The sequence below is a fragment of the Nerophis ophidion genome, linkage group LG02, assembly GCF_033978795.1.
Source record: "Nerophis ophidion isolate RoL-2023_Sa linkage group LG02, RoL_Noph_v1.0, whole genome shotgun sequence".
NCBI lineage: Eukaryota > Metazoa > Chordata > Actinopteri > Syngnathiformes > Syngnathidae > Nerophis > Nerophis ophidion.
In genome coordinates this window covers 37,218,158-37,238,116 of record NC_084612.1, presented here as the reverse complement: position 1 = coordinate 37,238,116, position 19,959 = coordinate 37,218,158, and the positions used below count along the sequence as shown (strand labels likewise).

The window sequence follows — 19,959 nt, the reverse complement described above, 5'->3', positions numbered from 1 at the left end:
CTGATAGAGTGACTAGGATTTGGGGGAGGGAGGGCCATGTTGTTATTTCTCCTTGCCTCCAGGGTGATCGCCAGTTGTCTTATGACCTGGTTGTGCCTCCAGGTGTAGCGGCCTTGAGACAAACTGATTTTGCAGCCAGTGAGGATGTGACGGAGTGTTGCAGGGGTTTGACAGATTGCACAAGAAGGATCTTCTCCAAACCATTGGCTTAAGTTCTTGGCTGTGGGAAGAACATCATAGGTGGCTCTGATGATGAAGCTGATTTGGCTCCCTTCCATTTCCCAAAGATCTTTCCATGTGAGCTTACGATGCACCGGGTTTTCCCAGCTATTCCACTGTCCCTGTTTGGACTGTGCCACTTCTGTTGCACATCTGTCTGCCTCCTCTTGTTGTCGAACCTGATCAACCACAGGCTTTCTCCTCTGGGCTGATGTTGCCTTGTGCCATGTGGGTCGACTAGCCCCAAGTCCAAACCCACCTCTTCCGTGCTGCACTTGTCCCACAATGTCTTCATGCCTGAGAGGAGATTTGGCTTGTTGCACGGCCTCAGATGGGATCCATTTCCTCCCGGTTGCCAGTCTGGGAGCAACCGCTCGGATCACCTCATCTCGAGACTCAGTCAGTGTCATGCTCAGCCTCACCTTGGTGCATTTAAACTCCTCTGTGAGGCTGGAGATGGGAAGTTCCAGGGTACCATGACCATATAGGCACCGTGGAAGGCCAAGCCACTTCTTGATGTATGCACTGACTGTTCTCTCCAGCTTCTCGCCTTTGGACATGGGGATCTCGTAGACTTTTAGTGGCCACATCAAACGGGGGAGCAATCCAAACTGTAGGCACCACAGTTTCAACTTGCCAGGAAGTAAGGTCTTGTCAATGCGGACAAGGCCTTTGATGGTTTCTTCCCTCAGCTGATTGCTCTGGTCCGAGTCTTTGAGACTTGCGTTGTAAAATCGCCCTAGACTCTTGACTGGCAGCTCTGACATAACGGAATGGGAGTACCCTCAATGTAGAACATCTGGTCTGTGAGTTTCCCCTTCACGATAGATATGCTACTGGACTTGCTGGGTTTAAACTTCATCCGTGCCCATGTAATGTTGGCATGAAGCTTTTCCAGCAGATGTTTAGTGCATGCAACGGTTGAGGTCAAGGTGGTCATGTCGTCCATGTAGGCACGGATGGGAGGCAGACGCTGTCCCCCTCTCAGATGTTCTCCACCCACAACCCATTTGGAAGCTCGAATTATCATTTCCATTGCCATGGTGAAGGCTAGAGGGGAGATGGTACATCCAGCCATTATTCCCACTTCCAGAGATTGCCATGATGTTGTGTATTCTGTTGTTTTAACACAGAATTGCAGATCCCGGAAGTAGTTTTTCACCAGGTTTGTGATTTATAATATAATAAATACATAATTAGCATATTGTAGCTTCTAGAGGCTCCTGCCAGGGATCCCGATGGGATTGGTAACGGAGGGAGAGAAGTTGCGGTCAAAAATTTAAACTGAGGTTTTGTCGGAAGAACAGAGTTGTTCAGACATGACATATTCTTTACAAGTGTATGTAAACTTTTGACCTCGACTGTATATATACACACACATACATACAGTACATACGTATATACACATACACGCACACACAAAGGTATCGTATTTTTCGGACTATAAGGCGCATTCAACATCCTTTAATTTTCTCAAAAATTGACAGTGTGCCTTGTAACCTGGTGCGAGTAGATGGCAGTCACACAAAAGAGATACTGTACAGGGGAGTGCAAGTTGACACCTGTTAAATAAAGGACACTTGCAAGTACCCGAAAGACAGCAAAACCAAAACTTTGAGGTTTCATCAAGAATATAGAACATACACACAGCATTTTAAAAATACTGTTAACATTTTTTAGTATAACTTTGGTAAGCTATGAAGCCACACCGCTTGATGGAACGCAGAGCGTACGAATATTAATTATGGTACGTGTGCAAGGACCCCAACATGGCAGCTATTAGGAGCCATTATCTGGTGTTTTGTTTCACGATAATATGCAAAAGTAACTTCTGTCTACCTATTGGTAGGGATGATGTTCGAAAACCGCTTCTCCAGATGCTTTGATAAGAAACTAAACTGATTCCATGGATTCGAATCCCTTTTTGAGAACCAGTTCCCGTTATCGAAGCCACTATACCGTATTTTCGCGACCATAGGGGGCATTGTATTAAAAGCCGCCGTGTCAGTTACGGGTGCTATTTCTGTATTTAACGCATAAATAAGGCGCAGCATATTTTTGGCCGCAGGCATGGTTAATCATATGCTGGCTTAAAACATACGCTATCTTAAAACATACGTTAGCATGTATGGACGCGTTTTAAAAAGGTAGCAGGAGCAAAGCTGAGTTCGCTTGTACTTTTATTGAAGTATTTATCAATGTACTCGCAGTTGGAGTTCCTTCGTCATGCCTTGAGAATCACCATAGGTGGCAGTTTCTGTCCATTAGTATAGCAATCTAGCACAACAGTAAAAGCAGACTTCTCTTACCCTGTTGTGCGAATTAATTCGCTACCGTGCTGGTCCCCTTCTTCTCCACAGTGTGCTTCGCCGGGATGTCAAAATGGAGCCCCACCTAATCCGTGTTTGTATGCATTTTTTTTTTATTTACAGCGCACATAGCAGCACTATATGCTTACTTAGGGCGTGCCTTAGGCGTCCTCTCTCACCTGAAACCTTCACCCTTTAACGTCCGCATGCTGTCCTCAATCACTTCCGCCTTTCCTCCATATAAACAGCGTGCCGGCCCAGTCACACAACATCTACCGCTTTTGGAACTCAGTGCACACGCAACAACCCATCTGGATTGGATAAGGAATCTGTTCGATAAGAAGATTCGATAATGGCATAGACATCGATAATTTCTTAACGAACATCATCCCTACCAATTGGTATCTGCTGATGTGTATTTGGGATCTGCTAAAGTCCCAAAAATGTGAGCGATTCCACCATTGTGTTCCGTGCCGATGCCATAGTTGATAAGCTCCTTCTTTTTCTCAATCCTCCTGTTGTGTGGCATTCATCTTCTGGTGTTGCCATTTTTAATATAAAGAAGCATACATTTCTATCTTATATCTTTCAGTAGACTTGCTATGGAAGCGCTAAAAACTAGCAGTCCAACAAAGATTACACGGAGAAGATGCTGTCGAAGTGGAGCCACGTAAATTAGACCGCCTACAAAACGGCGCATCCTGAAAGGACCGTTAGAAAGCGACTTGAAGATGGTCTCTAAAGCAAACTATGCAACATTTCGACCAAAACACTTCTATTACATATTATTTAGACCACAAGGAAGAGCTTGGTCCGCATTGCCAGCAGTAAGTCAGACCCGTTTTCAGTGAGGGTTGGACTCTACCAGGGCTGCCCTTTGTCACAGATTCTGTTCATAAGTTTTATGAACTAAATTTCTAGGCCAGTCAGGGCGTTGAGGGGATCTGTTTTGGTGGCTGCAGGTATAGGTCTCTGAAGAGATCTTGCTCCAAGTGGAGGAGTTCAAGTACCTCAGAGTCTTGTTCACGAGTGAGGAAAGAGTGGATCGTGAGATCTATAGGCGGATTGGTGCGGCCTCTTCAGTAATGCAGACATTGTATCGACCCATTGTGGTAAATCAATGAGAGTGCTATATAAATAAAGTGGATTGGATTGGATTTGATAAAAAAGGAGCTGAGCCGGAGGGCAAAGCTCTCAATTTACCGGTTGATCTACCTTTCCATCCTTACCTATTGTCATGAGCATTGGGTTATGTCCGAAAGGACAAGATCACGGGGACAAGTGGCCGAAATTAGTTTCCTCTGTCGGGTGGCGGGGCTCTCCCTCAGAGATAGGGTGAACAGCTCTGTCATCCAGGAGGAGCTCAAAGTAAAGCCGCTGCTGAGGTGGTTCGGGCATCTGGACAGAATGCCACTCGGATTCCTCCCTAGGGCGTTGTTTAAGGCACGTCCGACTGGTAGGAGGCCACGGGAAAGACCCAGGACATGTTGGGAAGACTATGTCTACCGGCTGTTCTGAAAACGCCTCGGGATCCCCCGAAGAGCTGCACAAAGTGGCTAAGGAGAGGGATGTCTGGGCTTCTCTGCTAAGGCTGCTGCACTGGCGACCTGAACTCGGCTAAGCGGAAGAAAATGGATGGATGTATATACGCTGTTGAGCTAGCTGTGTACAAACAAAAACATGAAATGTGGGCTAATACTGTAACATGAGTGTTCATGTTTTTCAGTCATAGCAGATTGGTGTTCTATCGCATTACAAACTCAACAGCCAGTGTGATACGGCTAAAGCCGTATCACAATAACAATTTGGATTACTCCCATTAGCTGCATTGCTACTCACCTTAAACAGGGTGATTTATACATGCTGTAATGAAAAAAAAAAACAACCAAACCCTTTTGTCAACTTGTCTCACAATCCTTACTCATAAGGATTGTGAACGATAGGCAAAATTCCAAAAAAAAGAGCACTTCCTTTTTAAAACACAGTCACTACATATTTGTTGAAGAATAATTCCAGGTCAGTATTACAAAATAATGCATTAATGCCACTTCTAATTAAAATGTTGAGCTACAGTATTTGCACTGTAATCAGTCTCCAGCACATCTATATAAAATATTTTTTTATTTTCATGCATGAAGGTCTTCTTGCTGTAAACTCCCACTCAATCTGGTTTTCATCCGGCACAAGAGATTTCCAGTGGTCAGGAGATGGGGTACTGGCCTGGAACCGAACCTATCATTTACCTGAGATTTTGGAAAATGCTCGGCCAGTTTCCATCTGCATTACACACGTCTAAAAATGTGTATGTATCACACTTGCTTTGTACTTAACATACTTGCAGTTTAGTAAAAAAAGGAAAAAATGCTAAACTAGTATCATTTACAGTGCAACATTGTAATAATATACCACTCCCCTACATTTCGTCAGGTAGATTTGAATACCATGACCTTTGAGATGTGGTAGAAAACCAAACCACAATTATTACGAATAATTATTTTATCTGGGTAACAAAAGTTCCTGGAAATCTTGGTGGAAAAGTGGATGTCTACCAAAAACACTACTAATATCCTTGAATTATTACATTAGTGTTATGTAATATCAAAGTAACTGAAAGGAATGGAATCATTTGTCCTAAACAATATTGCACATAAGAGGTGGAAGAGGTTTTAGCATCAAACATGCCACACTCTCACTTTACAGCCAATGCGTACAGAGTCCTTACATGGAACACATACATCTGTGTTTAATGAACATCCTTACTCTGTAAAAAGCAGTTGACAGCGGAAGCAGGGCAGCAGCCACGATGTACTCCTCTGAGCTGGAACAGTCCTGTGAGTTAGACAACAGAGGAGACTGAGTGAGAGCGAGGCAAGACACAAACAGGTCACAGCTTACAGAGATCCGTGAACATTCTGTACCGCAAGCCACTTAAACATCAATCAATCAAACTTTTATTTATGAAGCGCTTTTAATACAACAGAAATGCAACAAAATTGTTTAACTGAATTACACACAATGTGCAAATAACAACCCCTGACCCCATCATCACATGCACACACATATTTATGTCTGGCTGAGCACAGAATAACCTGCTGAGAAAACACTATCAAAGGAGCCATTTACACCAAGAGGTCACCAGACAACAACCACCAGTGCACTGACACAGGGCATCTCTCGCAGCCATGGCCAATTAAATCTTAGCATAATCGCTGACGCAAAAACAAAATGGTCAGCCTAAGCCTGCTTTAAAAACATTAACGTTCCCTGAGGTCCTCCAGCAAGCTTTTAGACTGAGGCTAAACACATTTGTCTCTCTTTTTTTGCAGCCAATTGGATCCAGGTCTGACCATGGTAAACTAATTTCAACAAAGTAGGATTATTATTAAGAAATCTAAAATATTTTATATTCATAACATTAAAAAATATTTATGACCTTCTAAATATGGTTTTTAATACATAATTTGAACTCTCTGGACATGACACAGGGGAAATAATAAAAATAATAAACTATAAATAAAACAATGTAAAATCACATTTACACTCATTTCTCCCAGTACAGCATGGGAAGGAGATCCTGCCCCAGGTGGAGGAGTTCAAGTACCTCGGGTTCTTGTTCACGAGTGAGGAAAGAATGGATCGTGAGATTGACAGGCGGACCCTATCCTCACCTATGGTCATGAGCTTTGGGTTATGGCCGAAAGGACAAGATCACGGGTACAAGCGGCCGAAATGAGTCTCCTCTGTCGGGTGGCTGGGCTCTTTCTTAGAGATAGGGTGGGAAGCTCTGTCATTCGTGAATGAAAATCTGTGAATCCGTGAAGCCACAATATTTTAAGCTCAATGTGGTGAGGGATGACTCTATTGAAAAATATGCCATTCGGTGAGCGTGTGTTCTGACAAGGAAACCAGTAGAGAGTTTGTAGGCTAAAAGTACAGCTGAAAGATAAGAAGCCAAAAGACAATGCATAAAGACATTTATAAACCTTAAGTAGAACCTTACAATCGCTAACTCAACACAAATCAGGGAACCTGAGGAAAACACTTACTTATGTAGCCTTTAATAAACTGTTTATGTGTACTTAAGGCTATGGAGTGTTTTTATTGGCCCCAGCCTGGAATCCCTTACCCAAGAGTCCAGTCTGAGTTTAACTTTTTTTTTTGTTCATCACCCCTCACCCCCCTCCCAGCGTTTATACCAGGGGTCTCAAACTCAATTTACCTGGGGGCCAATGGACGCAGAAACTGGGTGAGGTTGGGCCGCAAGAAAAGATTTCTTAAAAAAATCTAACATGCACTTTTTTTATGAATTCACCTTTTATGAATGGCTTTACCGCCCTAGCAACATACTTGCCAATTTGCCTCACGATTTTTCTGGGAGACTCGTGAATTTCAGTGCACCTCCCGACAATCTACCGGTGCAACCATTCCCCCGAATTTGTCCCAATTTTCACCCGGTCGACATTATTAAGGGCTGCCGTGACTGCACTGCCTTTAACGTCCTCTACAACAGTGGTTCTCAACCTTTTTTCAGTGATGTACCCCCTGTGAACATTTTTTTAATTCAAGTACCCACTAATCAGAGCAAAGCATTTTCGGTTGAAAAAAAGAGATAAAGAAGTAAAATACAGCACTATGTCATCAGTTTCTGATTTATTAAATTGTATAACAGTGCAAAACATTGCTCATTTGTAGTGGTCTTTCTTGAACTATTTGGAAAGAAATATATACAAATAACTAAAAAACTTGTTGAAAAAAAAACAAGTGATTCAATTATAAATAAAGATTTCTACACATAGAAGTAATCATCAACTTAAAGTGCCCTCTTTGGGGATCGTAATACAGATCCATCTGGATTCATGAACTTAATTCTAAACATTTCTTCACAAAAAAGAAATCTTTAACATCAATATTTATGGAACATGTCCACAAAAAGTCTAGCTGTCAACACTGATTGTTGGATTATTTTTCCACAGTTTATGAAAATACATTCATACTTCATTGAAGTATTATTCAATAAACATATGTGCAAAGCATTTTTGAATTGCTGCTAATTTTTTAAAATATTTTTAATAAATCTCACTTGTCCCTTGGTATACCTTCAAGTACTTCCAGGGGTCCGCGCACCCCCAAAAGAAGACTACTGCTTCACTAGATGTCATCGTGCACGCTTTTATATCACACAACCAACGTGCCGGCTCTGTATCATGTAGTTTGAGACTTGTACAGAACAACGTCAGTGGCTGCAAGCCATACTTGTTCAACAGCCATACAGGTCACACTGACGGTGGCCGTATAAACAACTTTAACACTGTTACAAATATGCGCCACACTGTGAACCCACACCAAACAAGAATGACAAACACATTTTGGGAAAATTTCCGCACCCTAACACAACTCAAACACAAGAGAACAAATACCAAGAACACCTTGCAGGGCTACAATATACAAACCCCATTTCCATATGAGTTGGGAAATTGTGTTAGATGTAAATATAAATGTAATACAATGATTTGCAAATCCTTTTCAACCCATATTCAATTAAATGCACTACAGAGATAAGATATTTGATGTTCAAACTCATAAACTTTATTTTTTTTTTGCAAATAATAAACAACTTAGAATTTCATGGCTGCAACACGTGCCAAAGTAGTTGGGAAAGGTTATGTTCACCAATGTGTTACATAACCTTTTCTTTTAACAACACTCAATAAACGTTTGGGAACTGAGGAAACTAATTGTTGAAGCTCTGGAAGTGGAATCCTTTCCCATTCTTGTTTTATGTAGATCTTCAGTCGTTCAACAGTCCGGGGTCGCCGCTGTCATATTTTACGCTTCATAATGTGCTACACATTTTCAATAGGAGACAGGTCTGGAATGCAGGCGGGCCAGGAAAGTACCCAAACTCTTTTACTACGAAGCCACGCTGTTGGCTTGGCATTGTCTAGCTGAAATAAACAGGGGCGTCCATGATAACCTTGCTTGGACGACAACATATGTTGCTCCAAAACCTGTGTGGACCATTCAGCATTAATGGTGCCTTCACAGATGTGTAAGTTACCCATGCCTTGGGCACTAATACACCCCCATACCATCCCAGTTGCTGGCTTTCGAACTTTGCGCCTATAACAATCCGGATGGTTATTTTCCTTTGTTCCAGAGGACACCACGTCCACAGTTTCCAAATATAATTTGAAATGTGGACTCGTCAGACCACAGAACACTTTTCCACTTTGCATCAGTCCATCATAGATGATCTCGGGCCCGGCGAAGCCGGCGGTGTTCCTGGGTATTGTTGATAAATGGGTTTTGCTTTGCATAGTAGAGTTTTAACTTGCACTTACAGATGTAGCGACCAACTGTAGTTACTGAAAGTGTTTTTTTGAAGTATTCCTGAGCCCATGTGGTGATATCCTTTACACACTGATGTCGCTTTTGATGCAGTACCACCTGAGGGATCAAAGGTCCGTAATATTATCGCTTACGTGCAGTGATTTCTCCAGATTATCTGAACCTTTTGATGATTTTACGGACCGTAGATGGTAAAATCCCTAAATTCCTTGCAATAGCTCGTTGAGAAATGTTGTTCTAAAACTGTTCGACAATTTGCTTACAAAGTGGTGACCCTTGCCCCATCCTTGTTTGTGAATTACTTAGCATTTCATGAAAGCTGCTTTTATAGCCAATCATAGCACCCACCTGTTCCCAATTAGCCTGCACACCTGTGGGACGTTCCAAATAAGTGTTTGATGAATATTCTTCAACTTTATTTGTATTTATTGCCACATGTCCCAACTTCTTTGTCACGTGTTGCTGACATGAAATTCTAAAGTTTATTATTATTTGCAAACAAAAAAATGTTTATCAGTTGGAACATCAAATATGTTGTCTTTGTAGCATATTCAACTGAATATGGGTTGAAAATGATTTGCAAATCATTGTATTCTGTTTATATTTACATTCAACACAATTTCCCAACTCAAATGGAAACAGGGTTTGTACAACACCTCAAACGACGCAAGTAGGGAGGGTGGGGAGGTGGGGGGTTGGTGGTAGTGGGGGTGTGTATATTCTAGTCCGGAAGAGTTAGGTCTGCATGGGATTCTGGGTAATTGTTCTGGTGTGTTCATGTTGTGTTACGATGCGGATGTTGTCCCGAAATGTGTTTGTCATTCTTGTTTGGTGTGGGTTCACAGTCTGGCACATATTTGTAACAGTGTTAAAAGTTTTTTTTACGGCCACCCTTAGTGTGACGTGTGTAGCTGTTGATCAAATATATCTTGCAATAACACACGTGCGTCTCACATTGTCAAATGCAACATTCAACTTGGCTTGCACGCTGTCAGTTCAGGATGTAGGGGGCGCTAAAGGCTGTCCCATTATGGCACTCCCTGAATATTGTTAATCTGGTAAAAATTGACAGGGGCTTCGAGAGAATTGGTGTCCTGGAATTCAGGGGTCTCCCGGGAAATTTGGGGATGTAGCATGAGCTATCAAGCGGCGTTCATATTAAAATTGCGGGCTGCACCAACATTAAATTGTCATATCGAAGCGCGGGCTGCAACATAACGTCTCGCAGGCCGCATGTTTGAAACCCCTGGTTTATACCTTTTTTCACCTTTCATGAATTTACCCCTGGGGATAAATAAAGGATTTATGATACTGATGAGGTATTTTGTTATCTGATTTGATTATTCATGTATGTCACATGCTTGATGTTCTGACACAAAGTTATTACAATTAATTTATATGATGAACACTGAGGGGCACATTTCCTCTAACATAAAGACTGTTAAATGTCAGCGCCAGTCAAAATAAAAGAACATACGTGACAAAACCACTCTCTTCACTCTGTTCCATGGTAAACGCGGGCATATGTTTTAAATATCCTTATATAATCCCTGCCCTGACACACTTGTTAAAGCACACCAGTCCTCAATTTGTGTATTATTTGCAACCTTGAACTAGATCACAATAAGTCAGCCAAGCATCCACAGCATGTTGCAATAATAATAAAAAAGTTGTCATATATATATATATATATATATATATATATATATATATATATATATATATATATATATATATATTAAATGGCACGACACAGAAGCAATACTTTCCATTTTACTGCTTTTAAATCAAGGAAAACTTATATATCAATCAATCAATGTTTACTTATATAGCCCTAAATCACTAGTGTCTCAAAGGGCTGCACAAACCACCACGACATCCTTGGTAGGCCCACATAAGGGCAAGGAAAACTCACAGGGCTAAGTCTGACATACCAATTCGTGTTTTGATACGTTCTAATAAAATATTATATATATATATATATATATATATATATATATATATATATATATATATATATACACGTTACAGAACTACAGACATTGACAAATAACATCTCTGCCAACAAAGTATTTTTTTCTATAACGGTCATCTCCCCTTTTAACTGCTTCGATGTCTACCGTGGAAATCTGGTTATATTTATATATTTTTTTAAATTACACACTAACCATACAAATTAAGCTTTGAAGTCAATTAAAAAAATCTTTCTTCATCTGTAAATGATACCGTGCAAGGAAATTGTAAGAGATTGTAAGACTCTGTGAAAAAAATGCAGGGGTACCGTCCTTTGAAGTTTAACCGGCCTCAATGTCATACAATTTAGAGTTCAACCAAAATAAAATTTTGAAGTTGGAACTTTTTTGAAAACTTTTACAATTCGACCATGGTTGCAAAATGGATTGCGGTCAAACATCAACACCTCATGCTGGTATTATTCTTTTTTTTTTTCATCAAATCAATACAGGCACATCCAATGTTCTAAACTTAGTTTGTTAGAATGCTCTAGTTTATGCAAGGCATTGTCAGGATCCTTTGGAATGGTGCAATGACATTCAACGAATAAAAAGTCACTTTACATGAAAATGTGGCCAGGGTATAAATACCTTGGGGCATGTAAACATTAAAACCAAGTTCACTAAATCATGGCTTAGTATTACATGGTTTCTGCAGTGTTTCTATCACAAAGAGCCAACAAACCGACAATAATTTCGCTTAGTTCAGGTCAAAAAATTTTGTTTCAAGAGAACTTTGTTAGGATGAGAAATACTTTAAGGAAATCAAACAGGGGTCTTAGGAGCTCAAACAACACTGATGGGAACAGAAGAAAATGATGCAAGTCAGACTCCAAAAGTACTTAATTTACAGGAAATTGGTACTTATCCGTGCTAAGCTATGTTAGGATTTCCTTGTTGAACTCAAGAAGAAAATTTAAAGGAAACAAAAGTAAAGACCATGCACAAACAACGGTACGGTTTATGACCTTGTGGCGCACCTCATAACCCTTAACTGGATTTGATCCAGAAAGAGTAAGAAGTGTTTATTTCTTAATATGCCTCTCTCCAAAGACATATTGTGTATCGCACATTGAGAAATCTAAAGTTCAAGACATTGGATGAATAATTTAGCACCCTCTGATTGTGGTCTGTAATGGGCCTCTTATACCGCCATTGCTCAAGGGATGCAGAAAAAAAGACAAGACTGTACAGAGGAGTAAAAATACGGAACACAAGCTCTGCAGCTACAAATAAGAGCCTGGCAGCCCCCAGCGTAGACTTAAACAAGTCAGTTTGTTTGATTTTACTTGTCACTTGTATTTGTCTTCTCTGCCACTTGGGCTGCGATAAAAAGTTCCACCTTGGAGAGGCACCAGAGCATTGTCTACCAGCATCACTAACAATGCCGTGGTTCACTGGAGTTCAAGGGCCACAGTCAAAAAAGGACAACGAGAGGAAATGCACGGGGGAAGTGTAAATATTTAACAGCACTTTTTTTGGTTGTTTTTGTTGCTTTGATTTAGTTATGTGTGTAATCCTTTCTAGGGCTTAGATACTGCAAAGTTATTTTGAGAATTTAAAAGTCTAGTGCAGACCTCAGAAGCAAAAAAATATTCAAAATATTTTTTTCATATCAGCGATCTCGATTAATATCACTTTTTTTTATTTATTTATTGAAGCTGATCGTCCTGTTCAGGAATTTACAGAGTACTGCATCACTACTGTTTACTACTGCAGTATCTTGTAATAGATATTTACACCATGTTTGATTGAGGTAATATATGGTAAAAGCTGACAACTGTCATTTTGTTCATATTTATAACTGTATGTACTAGAGGTGCAACAGTACAGGTAACCCACGCTACGGTCCGTAACTGGTTTTAGAGCCACAGTTTGGCTTCTGTTTTGGTAAGTTTTGTGGGGCTAAAGAGAACTGTTTTTTTCCTCTCAAAAAATTTTTTTTTGTTTGCTTGTCTTCAAAAACATTCTGCAATAAACAAAGTAACAATGGTGTAGTGAATACTATAAGACTTTTATTTTTAGTTAATATTTACCTTTGTATATATCAGTGTTTCTCACCAGTGCTTTGGCAAACAAGTGGTGACCCACATTGTGGAGTTTAGTTTTTAAACCCCAAATTATCTTCTTATCAATGAAAACCATTAAAGTGCAGTTTGAATTTGAGATCCTGTAAATGAATGTGTAGCAACACATACAACAGGTTTGATGATGATTTCAGAACAACATGTTTTTCTATCTACAAACAAACAAAAATAACAGAAAGTGTATGCCTGCAGTTTTTAGTACATGTTATACCAGAGGAGTGGAATCATTGCAGACACATCAACAAAAAGTTTGACTAGATATAAAAATCCCTTTTCTGATTAAATTATTGGATGTGTAGATTCCCCCAGCGGGGACCAATACAGTCACATAAACGCTGTCATTGCCTGCAATTCTACATTCAGGGCATGATTACTGGTGTGCTGCAGCAGTTAGTGAAAGTAAAGTCACTGCTCTTTTTAAAAGTTGTGTTTCAACTCTATGCTAGTTTTAGTCATTATTTATTTACTTGATCTTCTGGGCTACACTTCCATCTACGTAAGAGGAAGTGGCACAATGCAATTGAACATTAATTACATCGTGACGAGACTGACTTTAGCGACAGCGCACACGACACACTTTCACATGCAAACGTACACAAACACATGCATTCACGGACACACACAGAATCACGGTCAATAAAGGTGGATTGTTCCGTGCAGGATTATATATATTATAAGGATTATATATATTATATTGCTTCCCTACGGCTTACTACTGCGATAACTTCTAACAGACATTTCCTCCATGTTTGATCATTGTCTGCTGATCACCGTGATCGAACTCAAATTAATCGTGATCACGATCATATAATCGCCCGGCCGTAATGCAGTCCACCTAGGAGAAGTTTTCACAATGATACTAACACGGTAAAAAATTCTATCTCAGCATTATAATTCAACACTATGTCACAGCTCTCAAAGATCTGTGAAAAATAGGGCTTTCCGGATTTGATATTGATAGTGAAAATTGGTCCGATAAAAAAAACAAGTATCGCATGCATCTAAAATCTCCAATTTACGGTCTGACACAAGCAGTCCTGCAGCGCCTTTTAAACAGTTAACTGCCCTAGTGTGTGAATGTGAGTGTGATTGTTGTCTGTCTATCTGTGTTGGCCCTGCGATGAGATGGCGACTTGTCCAGGGTGTACCCCGCCTTCCGCCCGATTGTAGCTGAGATAGGCGCCAGCGCCCCCCGCAACCCCGAAAGGGAATAAGCGGTAGAAAATGGATGGATGGAACTGTCCTCCAATAAGTACACAAAGTTGGTCTTGTATTTTAGATTAACATTTTTTTTAAAGGTAAACATGGTAGGTTTTACTGTAAGGTAGGCTACTAGAAGCTAGCAGCTACTGAACACTTTAGCTGAGCACACAACAGCACACAAGCTAAGCATATGTAATATATGTCCTCAATCAAACAATAGCACAGTCTAAAATACAACATTTGTCGTAAAAACAAGAATAAAATAATCTTAGTTGTCTATTATTTACATATACAGTAGATATATGTACAAAGTCTCCAAGGCAGCAAAGAGTATCTACTAACAAATGTGTCTGGATCATTCAATGTACTGCACCATGAGTATAACTTAAATTAATTATTGTGACCATAAGGTGTTGTCAAAAAAATCTAATTACCACCCCACTTCAATTTAAAGACATTGTAAATGCATTCCAGTTAAGTAATTTCACTTGATCAAGCCTTTTATAACATTCCATACTACAAAAAAATAATACGTGCTGTGATTTGTGCTGATATTATATTGGATTAACATCCGTATCGGCCAATAATCAAGGCTCCAATATCGAGATAGTACTGGAAGTGAAAATGTTGTAACGGGACACTTCTAGTGTAAAACCTCTATAAGCATCAATAGTAAGTAAAATGCCCTATAGCAGTGGTTCTCAACCTTTTTTCAGTGATGTCCCCTCTGTGAACACTTTTTTAATTCAAGTACCCCCTAATCAGAGCAAAGTATTTTTGGTTGAAAAAAAGAGATAAAGAAGTAAAATACAGCACTATGTCGTCAGTTTCTGATATATTAAATTGTATAACAGTGCAACATTTTTGCTAATTTGTAGTGGTCTTTCTTGGACTATTTGGAAAAAAAGATATAAAAATAACTAAAAACTTGTTGAAAAATAAGCAAGTGATTCAATTATAAAAAAAGATTTCTACACGTAGAAGTAATCATCAACTTAAAGTGCCCTCTTTGGGGATTGTAACAGAGATCCATCTGGATTCATGAACTTAATTTCTCATAGTCATCATTGTCACTGACGTCCCACTGGGTGAGTTTTTCTTGCCCTTATGTGGGCTCTACCGAGGATGTCATAGGATGCCGTTGTGGTTTGTGCAGCCCTTTGAGACACTGGTGATTTAGGGCTATATAAATAATCCTTGATTGATTGATAATTCCAAACATTGCTTCACAAAAAAAAAATCTTTAACATCAATATTTATGGAACATGTCCACAAAAAAATCTAGCTGTCAACACTGAATATTGCATTGTTGCATTTCTTTTCACAGTTTATGAACTTACATTCATATTTTGTTGAAGTATTATTCAATAATATATTTATAAAGGATTTTTCAATTGTTGCTATTTTTATAATATTTAAAAAAAATCTCACGTACTCCTTGGCGTACCTTCAAGTACCCCCAAGGGTACGCGTACCCCCATTTGAGAACCACTGATAGCAATGGCAGCTTAAAAGCTTTTTTGATAAACTCGCAATACTAGCTTCTTACTGACAATTTATTGGATAGAATGTAAAATGAAAATTGAGTTTCCAATAAAATGAGGAAATTGAGCAAGGAATTGCAGGCGTTGCCACAAAGGATATACAAAGCACAAAGTTTTGAAGATCAATAGTGAACAAGCTTTTCTAGCTTAATATTTTTTGTTTGAAGCGACGTCACGCTGTCCTCTATTATTTTCTGTATTTCTCACCGGTCTGCCTCCCCTTGAAGTTACGGGAGCTCTTACGGCTATGATGACACGTATGCTGTAAACTAAAACAGGGAGCTCGAGCATGGGACAGAAATTATGCAGGAAGTGAACAAAAGGAAACTTCCTGAGTGTTTCTCAGACTCACACTATCCAGGAAAGCCGTAAGGTGAAGTGACGCAAGAGGAATGCGCACGTGTATAACTCTTTTTTTTGTAGTCACACACGCACAATGAATTCAAATATTTTTCAGTTAATGATGGATGGGCAACAGAGTTTACTAAGAGGAAGAGTAGGTCAAATAGTTGACCTCCGTGGAGTCAAAATCCTGATTACATTAGATGTAAACCTGGCTTTACTGGCCATTGAAGGAAATATGCTAGCTAAACATGATAATGCTACTTAGGTCCACATCCCAGTGATTATTAATATGTCCGGCAGTCTATCAAGGCTATCGAAGCAGACAGGGGCAATGTTATCACAGCAAGAGTCTAAGTTATGCCCTAAATAAAGTCAAAAGTCATGAAGTCACAGACTGAAACTGTTGAGACAGTTGCAGTGGTCTTCAGGCACCCTGTAGAGGCATAGAGTACCATCTCGCTGGTGATTTCTTCAATCAGCTTTAAGATTTCCTCTCAACAACATATGTGTGGAACATGTGCAACGCCAACTTTAACATCATGTGGGGTGAACTTGGCAGCATGCTGGCCACATTAACCTCCCAGCATAATCCTCTCTCCCAGTAAACTGCCATTCAGAATGTGTTTTTTAACCAAGCTGAAGCCCTCGGCTATGAGAGAGTAGAGCACAGAGGGCTAATAATCCTATCAAACAGGAAATGGCTGGGATGCCAGGATACATCCACAGCAGGCCTCATTCCCCCACATGGCTTGTTCACTTAAGGTAGCTGGAGCACTGACTAGTGCGCATGCACACACAAACACATAACTAGATGTGCAATTAGCTCAAATATTACGTCAATGGATTAATGGCAAAAAGAAGGATAAGAATAATAGCACTTGTTAAAGCTGGGAAAAAAAAGAAACATTGCAAACTATTCTTGGCTGACACTTTTCAGAGAATGCATCCATTTTCCCGTACATCACAGCCTTAAAAAAAATTATGAGCACTTTCGTACCACATGGACACCTGATTCCAATATACAGTCATCCCAACATAAAAAAACTTTTAGACCACTGATTACAACCAGAAAACAAAACTGCTATGAGATGACAGTCTAATGATGAATGTCATGATTGGCTTTCTAATGATGTCATTGCGAATCTATGTGTCACATCATAGTTGGTGCCAGAAATCCTAATGAGGGATCATTAGGCCTTCCTAGGACAAGGAACATTTTTTTCAGTATACGTCATCTGATTTCTTACTAGCTCTCACACAATCACACTAAACACTAAAATATCTATGTGAGGCTTGTATGTGAATGGGTGTTGCAATAAATGCTGTTGTACGTTACCACTTGACCACCAATTTGCTATTTTTGAACTTTTGACGGCTCATCTGAAATAAATCCCTAAAATAAAATGACTAACAAATAAAAAGCCAAACACTAAGCTTGTTTTTAACAAAGAAATACACCGAAAAAAAATCCCGTTGTCTTCACTTGTTTTAGCAACACTTATGGATGCTTAAAATCTGCTTGTACTATATGATATCTCAGGCCTCGAATTTTAACTTTTTATGGTCAAGGGCTCATATTTTAGGGCACCAAGGCAAGATAGAAGGGCACCAAGGCAGGATATATATATAAATGGGTTAAATAAATGGGTTGTACTTGTATAGCGCTTTTCTACCTTCAAGGTACTCAAAGCGCTTTGACACTACTTCCACATTTACCCATTCACACACACATTCACACACTGATGGAGGGAGCTGCCATGCAAGGCGCCAACCAGCCCCCATCAGGAGCAAGGGTGAAGTGTCTTGCTCAGGACACAACGGACGTGACGAGGTTGGTTCTAGGTGGGATTTTGAACCAGTGACCCTCGGGTTGCGCACGGCCACTCTCCCACTGCGCCACGCCGTCCCCTATATATATATATATATTATATATACATAAACACACACACATACACACACGCACACATATACATACATATATATATATATATATATATATATATATATATATATATATATATATAAAATAGATAAGAAATAGTCTTCATGTATGAGATCTAGGGCTGCCAATTATGGCCGAAGTAATTAATAAGATTATTCTTATCAATATTAAAATCATAATTACTGATTGTTAGGTAAAGCAATGTTGAGCTGTGACCATAATACCCTCATGTTATTTGTAATGTATAATAAAAAGACTTCCCGTATATATAAAAGTTATCCATATATTTATGGATCAATATTATTTTTTTTTTATTCTTTAATAACATCAACTTGTCAGCTTTTTGTCATTACAATGCAAGCTGTAAAAAATGGATGGATGGGTGGATAATGATTTTATGTTTATGTTTACATTTTGATAAAGAGAGCCTTTATTTTTTTTCTAAGTTATGTACATTTATATGTACATGTAGATGCTATATCGGGACAGATCCATTAAGAGTTTGAGCATAAATATGTCATAGGAATTAACTACATACAATAAAACATTAACAAAATTATGTGTCACATTTTTTTTTGAAGTAACACCTTTATGACATGGAAAAACTACAATTAATGTTAAAAAAAACTGGTGTTTACTTTTTGATACCAAAATATAACACAAAGCAGTTTGGCTAATGAAGATGAAGTCTAATAAACAAGCGTTGTTGTTCTCCAACGCCTCCCTAGTGTTTCAGTACAACAGTTTGGCCAACAAATAACCCCGGCGTGACACCTCTCACGTCGAATAAATAATCTTCACAGCCTGCCATCAATTCGATATGATGACAATACTATTTAGCCAATTTTAATGTTATTTGAAAGGTATTACTAACTGTCAGGAATTATCGCAAATTATTGTTATACTGTTACATCCCTCGTCCATTAACGAGTAAAAAGTCAAGGGCGGTTACGGCATGTTCTTGACGCAAATGTTGGTAAATATTTTGGGCATTACGGCAAATGATGAGGGCGGTCGCGACACTTGCCGTGGCTGCCGCAGTAAAATTCGAGCGCTGATATCTCTAAGGGAGAGTCCCGGAGATGGGAGAAAACTAATTTCAGCCGCTTGTACCCTGATCTTGTTCTTTCGGTCATAACCCAAAGTTCATGACCAGAAGTTAGGATGGGATCGTACATTGACCGGTAAATTGAAAGCATTGCCTTGTGGCTCCGCTCCTTCTTCACCACAACAGATCGATACAGGTTCTGCATCACTGCAGACACCACACTGATCTGCCTCTTGATCTTACCATCCACTGTTCCCTTTCTGGTTAACAAGACAGCAAGGTATTTGAACTCTTCCATTTGGGAAAAGATCTCCCCCACCAACTTGGGGAGGGTATGCCAACTGTTTTTGGGGGAGAACTATGGACTCAGACTTTGAGATGCCGACTTTCATCTCAGTTGCTTCACACTCGGTTGGGAACCGGTCCAGTGAGACCTGAAGATGACGATGGCCAGATGAGGGCATCCGCAAAAAGCAGAGACGCAATCAGAGTCACCAAACCGGATCCCTTCAACGCCCTGGATGAGTCTACAAATTCGGTCCATAAAAGTTATGAACAGAATTGGTGACGAAGAGCAGCACTGGCGGAGTCCAACCCTCACTGGAAATGGGTCCGACCTAATGCCAGCAATGCGGACCGAGCTCTGACACCGATCATATAGGGAGAAGACCACAATCAGACAGTTTGATACCCCATACTCTCTGAGCACTGTTCACAGGACTTTTCCGAGGGACACGGTCTAATGCCTTCTCCAAGTCCACAAAGCACATGTAGACTGGTTGGGCAAACTCCCATGCACCCTCAAAGATCCTGTTGAGAGCAATGACCTGTTCCACAGTTCCACGACCAGAGCCTTAAGGAACTCTCGGTGGATCTCATCCACCCCCGGAGCCCTGCTAACG

The 19,959-nt window shown here is 39.9% G+C and overlaps 1 protein-coding gene across 3 annotated transcripts in view; it reads right to left on the bottom strand.

The window, feature by feature from the left end:
- sbf2 (SET binding factor 2) overlaps positions 1-19,959 on the bottom strand; it is a 269,232-nt gene that overhangs the window by 65,373 nt on the left and 183,900 nt on the right. For all 3 annotated transcript variants that reach the window (XM_061882963.1, XM_061882974.1, XM_061882982.1), the window contains one exon: positions 5,289-5,357. In XM_061882963.1, the coding sequence (XP_061738947.1) occupies positions 5,289-5,357 (69 nt within the window). The remainder of the gene's footprint in view (positions 1-5,288; positions 5,358-19,959) is intronic.